Source organism: Armigeres subalbatus, chromosome 2 (assembly GCF_024139115.2).
Source record: "Armigeres subalbatus isolate Guangzhou_Male chromosome 2, GZ_Asu_2, whole genome shotgun sequence".
Taxonomy (NCBI): domain Eukaryota; kingdom Metazoa; phylum Arthropoda; class Insecta; order Diptera; family Culicidae; genus Armigeres; species Armigeres subalbatus.
Genome location: NC_085140.1, coordinates 397,205,400 through 397,220,711, shown reverse-complemented (window position 1 = coordinate 397,220,711; position 15,312 = coordinate 397,205,400). Strand labels below are relative to the sequence as shown.

Sequence of the window (15,312 nt, the reverse complement as noted above, 5' to 3'; positions counted from 1 at the left end):
TGTGGATATACAACAGTAAAGCAAATGTGAGATTGGGCAAATCAAGCATCCGAAAGATATTCAATTTGGTAAAAAGAGAGCTAACCGCGGTGGAGGTTGGTACTGATTCTGATGGCTTTTTCCGCAAACGTGACCTTTAAGTGGTCTTGTTGTAGGGGTTATCACGCCTATCTAGAGAGTAGGAGGTTGAGGGTTCGAGTCCCTCCAAGACACGTGGATTCTTTTTCGCAAATTTCATATCAATTTGTCCATTTCGAAACATATGCTGTGCATATGCACAGCCAAGATATTTAACAAAAAAAATGGTTTTCGTACGGCCGAGTTGCCGAATAATATGCAATTAATTGTAATCTACATAAATGTTATGCCGAGACGATTTATGAAAGTCATTAAAACAGAAGAGGAGTGACTCCCTATTAATCAATGTGAATGTCAATTAATAAATATCATTTTTGTTGAGTAATTTGTCTTATAACTGTTTCCTGTCCTCATAATAATTTCCTGTGAAAAAAATTAGCCTGTTTTTAATTATTAGTCTAGAATACAAAAAACTAAATTCGTACCAATTTAGCAGCATTTCACGTATACTTTATTACACTCCAAATGATTGACTCTGGGTACCGGCATGATCAACGGATAACTGGCCATTTGACTCTTGTCCTTATACTTCTTTCGCGCAGTATATAACCTTTACGTACACTTAGTAAGACAGGAAAAAAGCTCGAGTATTACAAGATAGTATGCCGAAAAAAGCAAGCAAAATACAAGCTTGTTTCAATTTAGCGCATATTGTCAAGCTCCAAACAGTTGCATGTGAAAAAACTTAATCTAAGTTATTTTTATCCTTCCAAGCGCCTATATCTTGAAAAACACAAATTCATATACGATCATATAGGCCGCAGAGCAATGACACCTTTCTGGATCGATTTTCCGTTATTTCAGATGTTATCTGACGACTGACCGAATGCAGCGAAGTCACATCATCGCCCAAGCAGCGACGACGCAGCGCAGAGACAAACAAAATTCGAAAACTGGAATCAGAACCATAACTCTTCCGCACGTTCTTCGAAGTATAAACCGAGTAAACAGGCTCTCTCTTTTCTCTAGCGGACCACTTTCTATCGCGGCTTTGCTTAACAGGTCATCCGACCGGGCGAAGATTGATGATGCATTTCGACCGTTTTCTCCACTTTTTCTGCTTAGTCACCGAAAGGTACACAGAAGCTGTTGACTAATTTAGAGTCCAATCAGTCTTATTCAAACCTATCGCGGGACTAGACGCGACTTAGTTTCCCATTCATGATGGGACGTTTTCTGACGCTGTGTATTGTTTTCAGTACTTATGGGATTGTGCGAGGAGATTTGGGATTGAATCTTACAATTCCTGGTCTTGCGAGTGGAGTTTCTGGAGCGATCGGTCAGGGAATGATAAATCTGATCAAAGCTAATGGAACAATAAAAGTGGAAGCTGAAATGGACAGTTCCGGAGCATTAGTTCCGCTGATCAACGTGGTTAACGATGTTACCAGCCCACTTAACAAACTTCTAGGAGCTACCTTGGCAGGAAGTTCAAGCAAGAAGTCGAACAGTCAGGAATTGTTTGCAGCATTATCTACCCACGTGATTAATACGAAAACAGCTATTGACAATGCGTTACAAGCGACGGATGATCTCAAATTAACAGTGAGACCGACGCAATATGATGAGATCCGCAGCAATGTTTCCCTAATCCAATCGAATCTTCCACCGCTTCAAGAATCATTTACAGTGTTAAGTACCACCGTTTCAGTCGTACAGAATTCTAAAGAACCAGTCACCACCGACAATGTGTCAGATTATTTCACAGCATCTATTCTCAACGACTTGATCAACCCGTTGTTGAACATCACACGAGGAGTTGACGGACTGGCCAAAGTCGTAACTAACGTCGTGAAAGATAAAACAGCGTCGATGAATGCTATTGCTTCCATTAACGGAACTGTTAACACTGGGCTGAGAAGCCTTGCCACAACAGTTGCCAGTTTTAACAAGTCAGTGAACGATGCCGGTAGCTTTGTCTCTACTAACGCAAACGGTCTGTACGGAAACATTGAACAGGTTTACACGCCAATTACGGAACGATCACAGAACTTCAATGGTGGAGACGTCACCCAAGTCACTAACTATCTCACGGAAGTGAAAGATAACGTAGATAAGTTCACCAGCAATATGTCGGATACGTACAACCACCTCCGAGATAACGTGACCATTTTGCTGAACAGTCAAGTGGATAGAGTATCGAAGATCATTTTGGACACTGCAACCTACATAACGAACACCGGCTACTCTTTCAATAGTGAGGATGGTGAACGTTGTGCCACCAAGTACACGGGCCAGCTGACTCAGAATCCGCTGTTGACGAATCGGCTGAGCGGTTGCTTGCAACCAGAGGTTAGAGGTTTCAATGCGATCAATCAACTATACCGGATACTGCTGGACCAGACCCGTACGCTGGGCAGCTCCGTTGCGTCAACGGTTCTGGGCCGACAGTGCACTCAGGGAACGACCGATTGTGTAGCTACGGTAAGTAGTTAAGTTGGGCTCTATTCCACATGTTTATTCTTCAATCCGGGTGGAATTGTACTTACGATGATTACTGATCCATTTGTATCGTAAATCATGAAATTACCTGAAAAACATAAAAAGGAGTCATAGTTAGCATCTAATTAAATTATATCTGTGTTGGATGGAATCTAATATTTAATAGAAAAAATGTGCTGCTGTTCTCTTAAAATGAAAAAAATAAATAATCTCTTCGGATTTGCTAAGGAATGTTTTGAAGATCATTAAAATTTTCCGAAAATTGTATTTTTGTCAAATTTATATTTTTGAACAAAAACAAATAATTTTTTTTTCAACATTTGTATCGGCCTAAATAATATGAAGTCAGTAGAGATATAATACACTGATACTTTTTTCTCCTGCTTCATACGGGAGTTTGGCAGAAGAAAGGTCGTGAGTTTAAATCATCACAAATATTGCAGCATTTCCATATCATTGATTGGAGACACTTTGCAGGCTTAGACTGGCTCATCTCTGTTTAATATCATTCTTCTACTCATCACCGGCAAACATTACACTTTCTCTCTTCATCAAGCTTCAGTAATGTCAGTAACAAACGAGCGAGTGGTTGCATTATGTTAAGTGAAAAAAGTTCGTGTGCAAAGTGAATCTGCTGATTTTTTTTTTCTGTGAGAATAACACGCAGAAAAATTACGGTAGACTCAAACATATTCTAGGTAAAATCAAACAAAATTTCAGTTTGTTCTGGCATCAAACATAAATATGGTTATGAACAAACATATTGTCGCAATCAAAACAAACGTAAATTATGTTTGAATCAAATATACATTTCCAGTTGTTTCAATCAGCGGATTGTTTAAAGCAAACATACATATTATTGTTTTGGTTCGGCCGCTAATAATATTTCCCTATCAATTCTACCAATATTCATATTCTGGTAGCATTAGACTACCAGATTTCACATATGCGCACGTTCATACTTCATTTACTTACCTTTTTGTACCTAAAATCATCCTCATCAACAATTTAGAAGCATGGAAAAATGGGAAAAATATGCTTCCACTCTTTTGCTGCTGCTTTGGTGCAGCTTCCGAGTTTTTGTTTACATCTGTAAGAGCTAGCGAGGGGCTGCTCACTAGACTGTCCGCCATCTGCACCCCCCATAGATGGTATGCAGCACTTTCCTTTCGAAAACTCCCAGTGCGCGTTGGTCCTCCACGAGCATCGTCCAGGTCTCGTGTCCGTAGAGAACTACCGGTCTAATAAGCGTTTTGTAGATAGTCAGTTTGATACGGCGGCGAACTCTATTCGATCGGAGCGTCTTGCGGAGTCCAAAATACGTACGATTGCCTGCCATGATGCGTCTCCGAATTTCTCTGCTGGTATCATTATTGGAGGTCACCAGTGAACCCAAGTACACGAATTCTTCAACCATAAAGATTTCGTCACCACCAATACAAACTCGTGGTGGGTGGCTTACGTTGTCCTCTCTTGAGCCTCTTCCTATCATGTACTTTGTCTTCGACGTGTTGATGACTAGTCCAATCCGTTTAGCCTCGCTTTTCAGTTTGATGTAGGCTTCTTCCATCCTCTCAAAGTTACGTGCTATAAAAACAGTGTCGTCAGCGAAACCAAACTGGACGAACTTCGTGAAAATCGTACATCTCGTGTCAATCCCTGCCTTCGTATTACTCCCTCCAAAGCGATGTTGAATAGCAGACACGAAAGGCCATCACCTTGTCATAACCCTCTGCGCGTTTCGAAGGGACTCGAGAATGCCCCTGAAACTCGAATTACGCACATCACCCAATCTATCGTTGCCTTGATCAACCGTATCAGTTTATCCGGAAATCCGTTTTCGTCCATTAGCTGCCATAGCTGGTCCCGATCGATTTGTTGTAGAGCGTTCACCCATACATCCCGCCTGGTACTGCCCCACGAACTCTTTTGCAATTGGTGTTAGGTGGCGGCATAAAATTTGGGAGAGTACCTTGTGGGCGGCGTTCAGCAATGTGATTGCGCGGCGGACGACTTCGACGTGTGTTGTAAACCGTCGAGAGTTTTGAGAGCAGACATACTGCAACGAGGTAGTGGTCGGATTCAATATTCACGTGGCGGTAAGTACGGACATTCGTGATGTCGGAGAAGAATTTTCCGTCGCTTAGAACGTGGCCTATTTGGTTTTCCGTTTCTTGATAAGGTGATTTCCATGTGGCCTTGTGGATATTCTTGCGGGGAGTGCTTCGGACAAACACTCCGCGGGATGCAACAAAATTTTTGCATCGTTGGCCGTTGTCGTTCGATGCGGTATGCAGACTTTCCGGTCCGATAACCGGTCTATAAATTTCCTCCCTTCCTACCTGAGCGTTCATGTCGCCGATGACGATTTTGAATCCATCGTATGTCTGCTCCAGCTGTGCATAGAACTTCTTCGCGTCGTCGGGTCTCTCTTCGTGTGGGTAGTGCACGTTGATGATGATATAGTTGAAGAAACGGCCTTTTATCCTCAGCTTGCACATTCTTGCGTTGATTGGTTGCCACCCAATCACGCGTTGGCGCATCTTGCCCTGCACCATGCAGCCGGTTCCCAGCTCGTTGGTGGTGCCACAGCTTTGGTACAAGGTAGCCGCTCGATGCCCGCTTTTCCACACGTTCTGTCCCATCCAGCAAATTTCCTGCAGCGCTACAACGTCGAAGTTGCGGGGATGTGGTTCATCGTAACTTATCCTTTCGCAACCTGCGAAGCCACTTGCAGTTCCATGTTCCAAGCTTCCAATCGCGATCCTTTATTCGTATTGCAGGTCTAGAAGGTTCCCATAATGCATGAGCACTGCCGAGGCGTCGAGGGCCCAGCAATGGGATGCCTCCTGTAAGGGCTGCTGGGCTCTCGGTGCTCTGGCAAGTGAGAGTGGTTGGGCATGTGGTGTATGTGAAGCTTCCTAGGCTTATTGAAATATTGCTTGATTTTAGACCAAAAATCAGAAGGGTTATGTACAAGACACGACCCTTTGGCGGAAACTACGTGAAACAGTTTGGTGCATTCAAATTAGAAGAGCTACCAGTCAATTACAAATTACGCCTCCTAAATGAACCGTTTGTTTGAGAAACTGCATATGTAACATTTTTGAAATAGTGTAAAATGGACTTATGCAGTTTCTCAAACAAATGATTCAAATGTTATTACGACATTTACTAAATTTTATGGATCTTTAGTGATTGGTTGATACAAGTGGAGTAGCATCATGTGTGTTACTAAACAATGCCCAACAATTTGAAAATTCGTTGAAAAAACGTTTTGTCTTAAACTTAGTCCTATTTTTATTATATGAAATACTAGCTGATCAGACCCTGCCTTGCCCGGGTTCGTCAGTTGATTTTCAAATGTCAAAAATGAAAGAATGTTAGCAGCGCCACACTCTAGATCGATTTTTACTAGATTGTTTTGATTTTTTTCACAGCCCACCAACTTAAAAAAAATTCATGCGTCTAAGACGAATTAAGTACTCTGCATTTAATTCCACCAATTAATTTTCGATATCTTTGCAGATACGTATTTCAACCACAACTGAGTGGTCGTCTTCAGTGTCTCGTACTTGACTCGACTTGTCGTCGAGTCGAGTCGATTCAAGTACGAGACACTGAAGACGACCACTCAGTTGTGGTTGAAATACGTATCTGCAAAGATATCGAAAATTAATTGGTGGAATTAAATGTAGGGTACTTAAATCGTCTTAGACGGTTAAATACATTCCATTAAAAGAGCTTTATATATTTTTTTGGATATTTTCATGGTTTTAAAACTATCCCATCGATTTTTTATGTTTCTCTATCTGATCCCAAGACGAATCGATCAGTGAGGAAATCTCGAAAATCGGTCGTGAAATGCGTTCGTGAGTTATATCGCCTCAAAGGAAATGACTCATTTTTATATAGATAAATAGATATTGCGTCTGGTATTGTAAAAGTTTATTCTGTTTCCAGTGTTTTGCCATTAGTATAACACACAATGTGGAAAATGCTTAGTAAGACTTTATAGTATTTTAGGTAGGTTACGTTGAGCGGTCGTGTTTTGTACATAACCCCTAAGACGCAGCAAATCTGAAAAAATAAAAATAACAGTTGTGCGTTGTTTCCGTATCGATTGGGGTACCTTCGAAAACGCGAGTGAATTTAGTTTTGGATTCCTGCAATCTTATCCTTAAGTAACATTACCATTCAAAAATAACCCTCTTTTCGAACAAAAAAGTTTCTGTATCATTGAAATTATAATCACTTTATCATGCATTTGATGATTGTTCGAATAATAATCGTTTGGTGTATGATCGAAATTTAATAATAAATAGTTTGACATTTTTCATTTATATCATATAATTATAAAAGCGCCGTTATTTGAATAATTATCATTTCATATATAAAAATTTACCCGGGTTTCGGGTTGAGATTGATGATGAAATGAAATGAAAAACGAATTTCCAACATAAAGGGAAATGTGCCACCTCAGCCGACGTTCTGATGCCTGATAAATTCTTCAATAATTTCTTGTCTTGGGTCCACATTTGCATTGCCTGACGTTTCGGCCCGTTTATTGGGTTCTTTTCAAAGGAAAAGCTGCCTGTCTGTCAATTCTACAATAATTACAATTTGATCGAGTGAGACGGAAGAAGCAACAGTTCCCCTAATTCAATTAAGCTGCAACATATTTTGAAAACCAATTAAGCTGATTAAATGTTTTCTTCTAATTTCAGTACTTTGGATATCTGGGTAACCTTTCACAGCAGGTTAACGAGAAGCTGAAAGTAAACGTTCAAACTATAGCTCGCGAAACGTTAACCATTCAGCATCGTATTGGAGCATGTACGAAGGCCATCACCGCCGACATAGCAGATAATGCTCGGTTGATACAGAGCCGATTCGACAGATGTTTGATCACGGGGATTCGGAAGAATAATAGACTCTAATATACCAACGGCTGAGTTAGACAATGCGACATAACATAGTGAATAACTTACATTTGTTTGGATCATTGCTTTGTTGTTATTTTGGAAAGAAACTTCTTATCGTCTTAGTGGTTTATATGCATGAATGAAAATATGTTGTAATTTTAAAGGTATTTTCGTGCACATATTTGAAGCACGCAGCTTTCAATTGCCTGGTGGCCACCAGAGTAAACGCGACGTGCGTTGCGACGCGACGAGACTCACGTATGTTATACAAATGCAAAAATGGTAACTCGCTTTAGAAACCTCACAGTTAACAAACATTGATGTGCTTAATGAACACTAAGCTGCGAGGCGGCAATTTCCCAGTGGGGGATGCAATGCCAATAAGGAGAAGAAGAAGAAGCTTTCAATTTCACTTGCTGCATAACAAAGACCAATAGATATTCTTGCATGAGTAAACAATAAATTGCGCCAGATTTATTTTAAACTATTTTCGGCAAATTCGTAAAACGATGTAGTTTTACATAAGTCAAATGAAATTCTTTCTTTCAAAATCATAAACGAATTTGGTCGCACTGCGGGCGAGTTGTCGAATTCGCAAACAAATTAAGAGGACTGATTTTTTTTCCGTAACATATTGATATGTATCAGGCGTACACCATTTGCGCTATCATCGTTTATTGTGGAGTTTTTTTAAATGGTCACATGAAGAAGTCTTGTCTTTGTCTTTGTCTATATCTTTGACGATATTCATATTCGACGAAACATTAAAAATTAAACGATAGATTAAATCGTTTTGTTCATTTCGAATTAACGAACATCGTGCAGGCATTTCAAATGAAGATTAATTTTAGTTTCATAAGCTTCGTTCAATTCTGTACCAGTGCGATGTACGGAATTATTTCAAACATCACTGATAGGTTCGACCTGCCATAGACGTATAAATTACCACTTTCATTTTCAACCGATATACTGCTGTAAACCGCAAGCCAGTATTATCTTCAAACGAAATCAAGCAAAGATGGGTCCGTTTTGCGGTTAGCGACAGTGTAGTTACACCTGCACAACGCAACATAAACCCCTCACATTGAACCTATTAACACCCCGACCCCATCAACGCCGGGTGATATTTACTTTCAGCTCACAATTTCAGCGCAAAAACACACTCATATGTCACTCGGAGTGACAGTTTGGACTCGCATGAGGGACAGCTTCATAATTAATAACCATCGGCTCCGGCTAATTTGCCAACCTTTTTGCTACGAACTATGACTTCAATTCCATTTCTGGGGCGGAAATCGATACCGACGAGGTTCTGCCTCGATTCAACGACTACGATGGACGATTGATCGTGATCCACCCCGTAACGTGGTCGTCGTCCGGGTTTAAAACTGCGTTTGTTTACCCAACGAACTTTCAGTTTCGATTAGCATACATTTCGAGGCTCGTTGGGTTGGAAATTGAATGTCTAGATACGTTTCAATACACACACGACGACGGTGAGCTGGAGGTGCAGCCTCAGTAGCTCCACACTGCAGCAGCACACTCGAATTGGAGACCGGTAGCATGTTTGCTATCGCACTGGATCTATTGATTATCGTAAACGATCAATAAATAAACCCCTTCAAATTGAATGGTTCAGGTGGCTCTAGAGCTTAAGGACAGCAGTATGCAGTGAGTACACATGCGTCAGCCAGCCCAGACAGTTACCGTTCGCGTAGATGCAAATGAGGATAATGATCATCAACGTTTTGCTGTGGGTGCGTTCAGCTGAAAGTGGGCGTTGACGTGGAAATTTATGATCGCAGCTTTGATGGATGCGCATTGGAAAAGCTTGTGACGGTTTCCGTATGATATATATTGGTAATACATACTAATAGTATGTATGCGATGCGTATTGAATTATTAAGTTAGACAGAAATAATTAGTATAATTCGTTTTTGTAAAGCAAATTTATTTTTTGAAAAGGATCAACAACAACTCAAAATGTTTGTTTGAACATTGATCTTTTACAGTAATTGAACAGTAATTTAAAAAAATCAATAAAACGATTCAATCAATCGATTCAAACTCCATGATAATTTTGGGGACCTTAGAGCATCTCACGCACCTGGATACGGACAATAAGTAAACCGTGTATACTTAGAAAACATAATTGGGTTGGTGCCATGGCTGTAAAATCATAGGAGCCGTGATTGATTTGTTATACCATTTAGTTAAAGCCCCAGAAGAGTTTTTTTCACAAACTTTGTTACCCGAAAGCTGGAAGTATCCTGAATAAAGTTAATAAAAATTTCGAATAATTCTGATCCCGATTATCCATATCTTAATTAAAAATCCACCCGAAATTAATGTTTAAAGGCAAAGATGAAGGTGAAGTTGATATCAACTCCGCCAGTGAGAGCCTAAAGCATTTGTTTTTAAATACTAATTAATATTAAAATTTTAAAAAGCACTTCCAAATGACGATTCTACAAAATGTTAAACACATCAACCGTAACACCTCATTGGAAGTCGTTTCACTATTTCATGGGTACGATTTCCATAGTTAATAGCACATGATTTGATTAAACCTCGACACACTCGAGCAGCAAATTGATTTATTTATAAGCAAATGCTCGAAGTGGTTCAGACAGCTGCCACATGCTGCGCAACTGCAACAATGTCTGCTATTCCAATTTCCTCGACTTAAATGCAAATCCAAATTTCTTTCAAATTGACGAACTTCTCGGAATGGGCACAACCATGGGTGCACATTACAAGCGTATGCTGTGAAGTTTCCTGGCAATTGTGCAGTTGTGCCCAGTTGCGCAAGAGTTATCATAAATGTCTGCTCAAACGTCACCGGTCGGTACGTAGTTGGTCTAGCGCGGTGCAACACATGGTTGCACCAAAACGCACCGTCTTTTTATTTCGCAAATAGCGAAAGCCCTTCCCATTTTCCTGCTGGCCGATGTTTGGCATGGCATGCGTCGGCAGTTGTACCTTTGAGATAATAACGATATTTATGCAAACATTTCACTTAAACTAACTTTTTTTGTATGCTGTTGAGTCGGTCAGCGAGGTTATGCATACCTACCCATATTTACGGGGAAATTGTTTGTTTCAATTTGCCTCAATGAGGAAGCGCTGTAAATTGCTGACAGAACAATTAGGTGCGCCTTTCGCGAACATGGGCCGTGAGGTGTGGAAATCACATAAAATGAAAAAACAGAAATGTCAAAATGCTGCATCACAGTCCATTATAAAGCAATCTATAATGAACTACCCGGGTGATTGAATCGCACATTCCGTGTAGAAGCATTTTGGTTGAGCTTCTTAAAGTCCCACGCATAAGCTTTGGGCGAACAATAGGAACATTAACAACAATTACTCCGACTATGATACTGCGGCACGTTAGGTCACGGTTTAATTGGCCATAAAATGCAGCTGTCGATTTTCGCTTGGGTTACCTAAAACATGTAAAAGTTTAATATTTTAGGATGCAAATTATACCATGGATAATCGTGTTGAAAACCAAGCAATAGACCTTTAAAAGGCTTTGAAAGGCTATTCAAATTAATACCTGGAATTTTTGATTTTTAGTTTTTATCCTACTTTAAATCATTGTGTTAGTTCGTCTTATAAAAGGATATCAACTTTTCATTTTGTTTTATATAATCCACTAACTTATGTAATTTGTAGCAATTTTGGAAAATTTTCGTGTAACAAGTTAGCTGCATTCACTAGAAGGGATAAAAATAAATAAATAAGTTAGCTGCATATAGACAGTCCTAATGATTGGATGAATTATTAATATGTTGGGCTTAATTTTTCCTCACACTGCTGGCCTTATACCTGTTCTTAATTGAAATCAAAAATAATTGTATGCTAAACATCGTTGCTCAAGCTTATTTAAAAAAAATCAACAGGAATAAAGGTTTCCATTGCCCTGCTAAATACTCGTAATAAATCAACTTCCCCAGCCACAATCCGGTTCTCATAGAGTTCCTCTCTTAAATATGTGTCGGCGGCAAAACATGTATCGGTGAAAATTCCCGACTTATCAATTGAATGGTGCAAATAGTGCACTATTACCGCGCTTCTAATCGCCAATCAAACTGTCATCAAAACAGCTCACGGACCCAGTTGCCTTGGCAGTGACAAATGCACTATTAATTCCGATGAATAGAAAAACTACACCCGTGGGGATTGCGAATCACTTTAGGGAGTGACGGATTGATGAGAAAATTGCATTTCTGTCTATGGTGTTGCGGGTGTTTCGTATGCAGGAGTGTCTAACACTAATGGACCGCGGGAATATATTTCCATTCGAAATGGGATCGAAGATCGCAAGAAGTGATGCAAAGCGGTGACCGATGTTAATTGAATCTGAGGTTGAACCGAACGGTATGTATTACATTTTGTATAGGTATTTATTAGCAACAGTAGATACTTATTACACATTACCAGCCAAAAGTATGGACGCGCTAAAACAAGTATTGCATCACCAAATAAAATTGTCCAGGAAAAAAATTGTCCATTCAGAAAGAGGACAATTTAGCTCCTTATGTTACGTTTGTTGGCCGTCGGGTATACATCCGAATAATCTCGATCTCGAATTCATCCAAAAGACGCGATATTTTCATCACCTTTGTAATAGTAAAACTCGCCGCAAGGCAACTAACAGCGTTTGTAAAAACTGCTCAGGAATCTTCCCGATCGCAGAGGACAAATAGTGCGACCATCTAAAATGTGGTAGCAAATGTAATAGTGAGCAGCAATGCATCTCTAGCCGAGGGTGTCCTAGATACCGAGGAGAGAATGAAGTGCAAAAAATAAAACTCGACTACTCTTGCACTTACCTGCCCGAAGACGAGGAGAATCCTCCAGTCGTAGAAAATGGTTGAAAGCCGTTCGCCAAAGTTACGCAATGGATTCAGGTCTTCACAAGTCTGTCTACTCAACCAACATACTGACGTTTCTGATCTCCTTCAGATGATAAAGAGCTATGCTGGAGTCCGTTTGGCTTGAGATTCAGACGTTAAGGATCAAGAACAACTTCTTAAAAGAGTAACGGGGCAGCAGGGCTGCTTCCCCCGCACTTCAAACATCCTAGTTTTTATCTAGGTCTTCTCCATCCGACTCTGGTACCACTACCAAAAACACTCCTAGAAGGAGACTAACCAAATCTTCACCTAATCCAATTACACTGAACTGCCGCCTTCAACGACCCAAAAAAATAACTGCAGCTTTCGAACCGTCACCTGATCCAGACAGTCATCCGGCGCCTAAGGATCGAAAGCTAAAACCCAACCCGGAGCTTTTGGGCCAATCTCGGCGTCCAAGGATGACCTCGGGCGAACAAGAATCGTCGGGGCACTGGTAGACTGTACGAGTGTACGCCGTGACCCCACCGGAACGACCGAATAGACCTCGGCATCCATTGGACGAAGATTCGCCAGTTATCAGAACCCGTCCTCTATGGATTTTCATGACTTTGTCATTGATCAATTGCAAAATTAGCTAAGATTCCAAATCATCATTGATATCTAATAATTTTCAATAGTAAACTATTGATTTGTACTCTATTTTCAAACACATTTTTTCACAGCAATCAGTCAGCTGTCGCATGATTTCACTTCTCTCAATCAGTTCACACCAATTCATTAGATTCATTTATGGCATATGTTCAAATGCGGAATTGATTTAATGGGGTAGATGGTAGGAGAGAAAAGTGTTAAACGCACTTGTAGGGCAAAATGACATGACACAATAAATCAAGAAAGGGCCGTTTGGCTATTCGGCCGCAAGTCATTTCTGGCCAGCCGATAGCCATTTAGCCGAACGGGTCAGACGACAGAATAGGTCATTTAGTCGAATAGGTAATTTGGTAGAAAAGGTCATTCGGCTGAATCAGTCGTTCGTCCGAATACGTCATTTGGCCGGATATGCATCTGACCAAATAGGTCTTTGACGTATCACTTCTCACTTCTCAATCATCTTTCCAATCCGAAAAGAGTTAAATGACATTTTGTTTATATTTATGTGTTTAAATGAGAAGAAAGAAATAACGATTGAAAAGAGAGGCAACTTCCTTCTCACTTTTCACAGTGAGAAGTGAAAAATGAGAAGTGAGACGTGAAAAGTGAGAAATGAAACGTCTCACTTCTCATTCATTATTTCTCACTTCTCACCACGAGGAGTAAAAATAAGAAGTGAGATGTCTCACTTCTCATTCATTATTTTTCACTGCTCATTTAACATTTCTCATATCGAAATTTCCATTTCAAAATTCTAATTTCGAACGTCTCACTTTTCACAGCGTCACAAATTACAAATGATGAGTGAAAAATAAGGCCTCTTAGTTCTCACTTCGCTCTTCTCATTTTTACAATCAGAATTGAGAAGGGAAAAATAAAGAGTGAGAAATGAGACGTTCCACTTCCAACTCACAATTTCTCACTTCTCAATTCTCACTTTTCACTTTGCGCTTCTCACTTTTCGCAGTGAGAAGTAAGAAATGATTAATAAGAAGTGAGAAGTGGGACGTCTTACTTCTCACTGTGAAAGTGAGAAGTGTTAAGTGAGTAGCGATACGTCTCACTTCTCACTCCACACCACTCACTTTTCACAGAGATCTCATTACACGTCTCCTTTTTCACACAATATTTCTCACTTCTTATTTCTCACATCTCATTTCGCACTTCTCCGTTTTCTCAATGAGAAGTAAGAAATAAGGAGTGAGAAGTGTCTCACGTCTAATAAGTGCAAAGTTAGAAAGGTAGAAAGAAGAATTAGAAAGGTAAGGCCTTACCCTCGCTCTTCATTTTTCATTTCTTACTTTTAACAGTGGTCCTTTTTATCAAACGACCATCAAGGCCAAACGGTGTTTTTGCCTAAATCACCTATTCGGCCAACGACTTTTTCAGGCAATATACGTGGTCGGCTAAATGACCAAACGGCCATTCGGCTAAAAAAAAATTTCGGCCTAATGGCATTTTCGGTCAAAAACCTATTCGGCCGAATGACCTGTTCAGCCGAAAGACCTATTCAGCCAAATGACCTATTCGGCCAAATTATCTATTCTATAACTTTCGACCTAGTGGCCTTATGCCAAATGGCTTTCGTCCGAATGTTTTTCAGCCTAACGACCCTTCCCCCAAAAAATCTGTCATGAAGTTGATTTTACAAATTTTAAGCGAATATTACAACGCTAAGCAAATGAAGGAACGGTTACTTATTGTTTTGAGTGAAATAACAATATGATATGCGATCAGTCTTGTAAGTTTTGTTGTTGAGTCCATTTTTAAAAGTGATGGGTCCTATTTATCTACGTATTCATACGCCCACAGTTCGTACAGCCGATCATAGGACTGTCCCCTTATAGCTTTCAAGTGTATTTGTCAGTGTTGTGCTGAATCATTATCAGACGATAATGATTGCAATTTTCATGTGAAAACTTTTCACGTGAAAACAGTAGGCGAGTTGGCGCCGGCGACAACTTCTCGAATTTTATACTCAAACGATAACAAACACAGAATTTTCATTCAAATATTATTCTTTACTAATATCAGCTAATTGTCATCAGTCCAGTTATATCTTCTATTTCGCGTTATAGTTTCATGGTAGTAAGGAAAAAGAGTTCAAAATGTAACGGTAAATGCTTCAAATCAAGAAACGATTTTTAAACTATTCTTAATCACTGGCGAGTTTTTATCACTTGATAATTAAAAAGTAAGATCGCGGGTGAGCTTTGATCACTCTCGATTGTTTGAAAATTTGATTTTTCCCATCCCTGGTATTTGTTATTTTTTTAATAAGTTTATTA

At 39.9% G+C, this 15,312-nt stretch overlaps 2 protein-coding genes across 5 annotated transcripts in view; one reads left to right on the top strand and one right to left on the bottom strand.

Annotated features, from left to right (window-relative positions):
- Positions 1-15,312, bottom strand: part of LOC134213250 (serine-rich adhesin for platelets) — a 427,675-nt gene that overhangs the window by 184,285 nt on the left and 228,078 nt on the right. The gene's annotated exons all lie outside the window — the stretch shown is intronic.
- Positions 1,252-7,581, top strand: LOC134217498 (uncharacterized). Its single transcript, XM_062696269.1, has 2 exons — positions 1,252-2,562; positions 7,308-7,581. Exons 1-2 carry the CDS (start codon positions 1,300-1,302, stop codon positions 7,518-7,520), a joined length of 1,476 nt encoding a protein of 491 aa, XP_062552253.1. The 5' UTR covers positions 1,252-1,299; the 3' UTR covers positions 7,521-7,581.

Coding starts and splice junctions, on each gene's coding strand:
- LOC134217498 (XM_062696269.1), top strand. CDS start 1,300: ATGATGGGACGTTTTCTGACGCTGTGTATTGTTTTCAGTACTTATGGG. Junction 2,563..7,307: donor CGACCGATTGTGTAGCTACG/GTAAGTAGTTAA, acceptor TTCTAATTTCAG/TACTTTGGATATCTGGGTAA.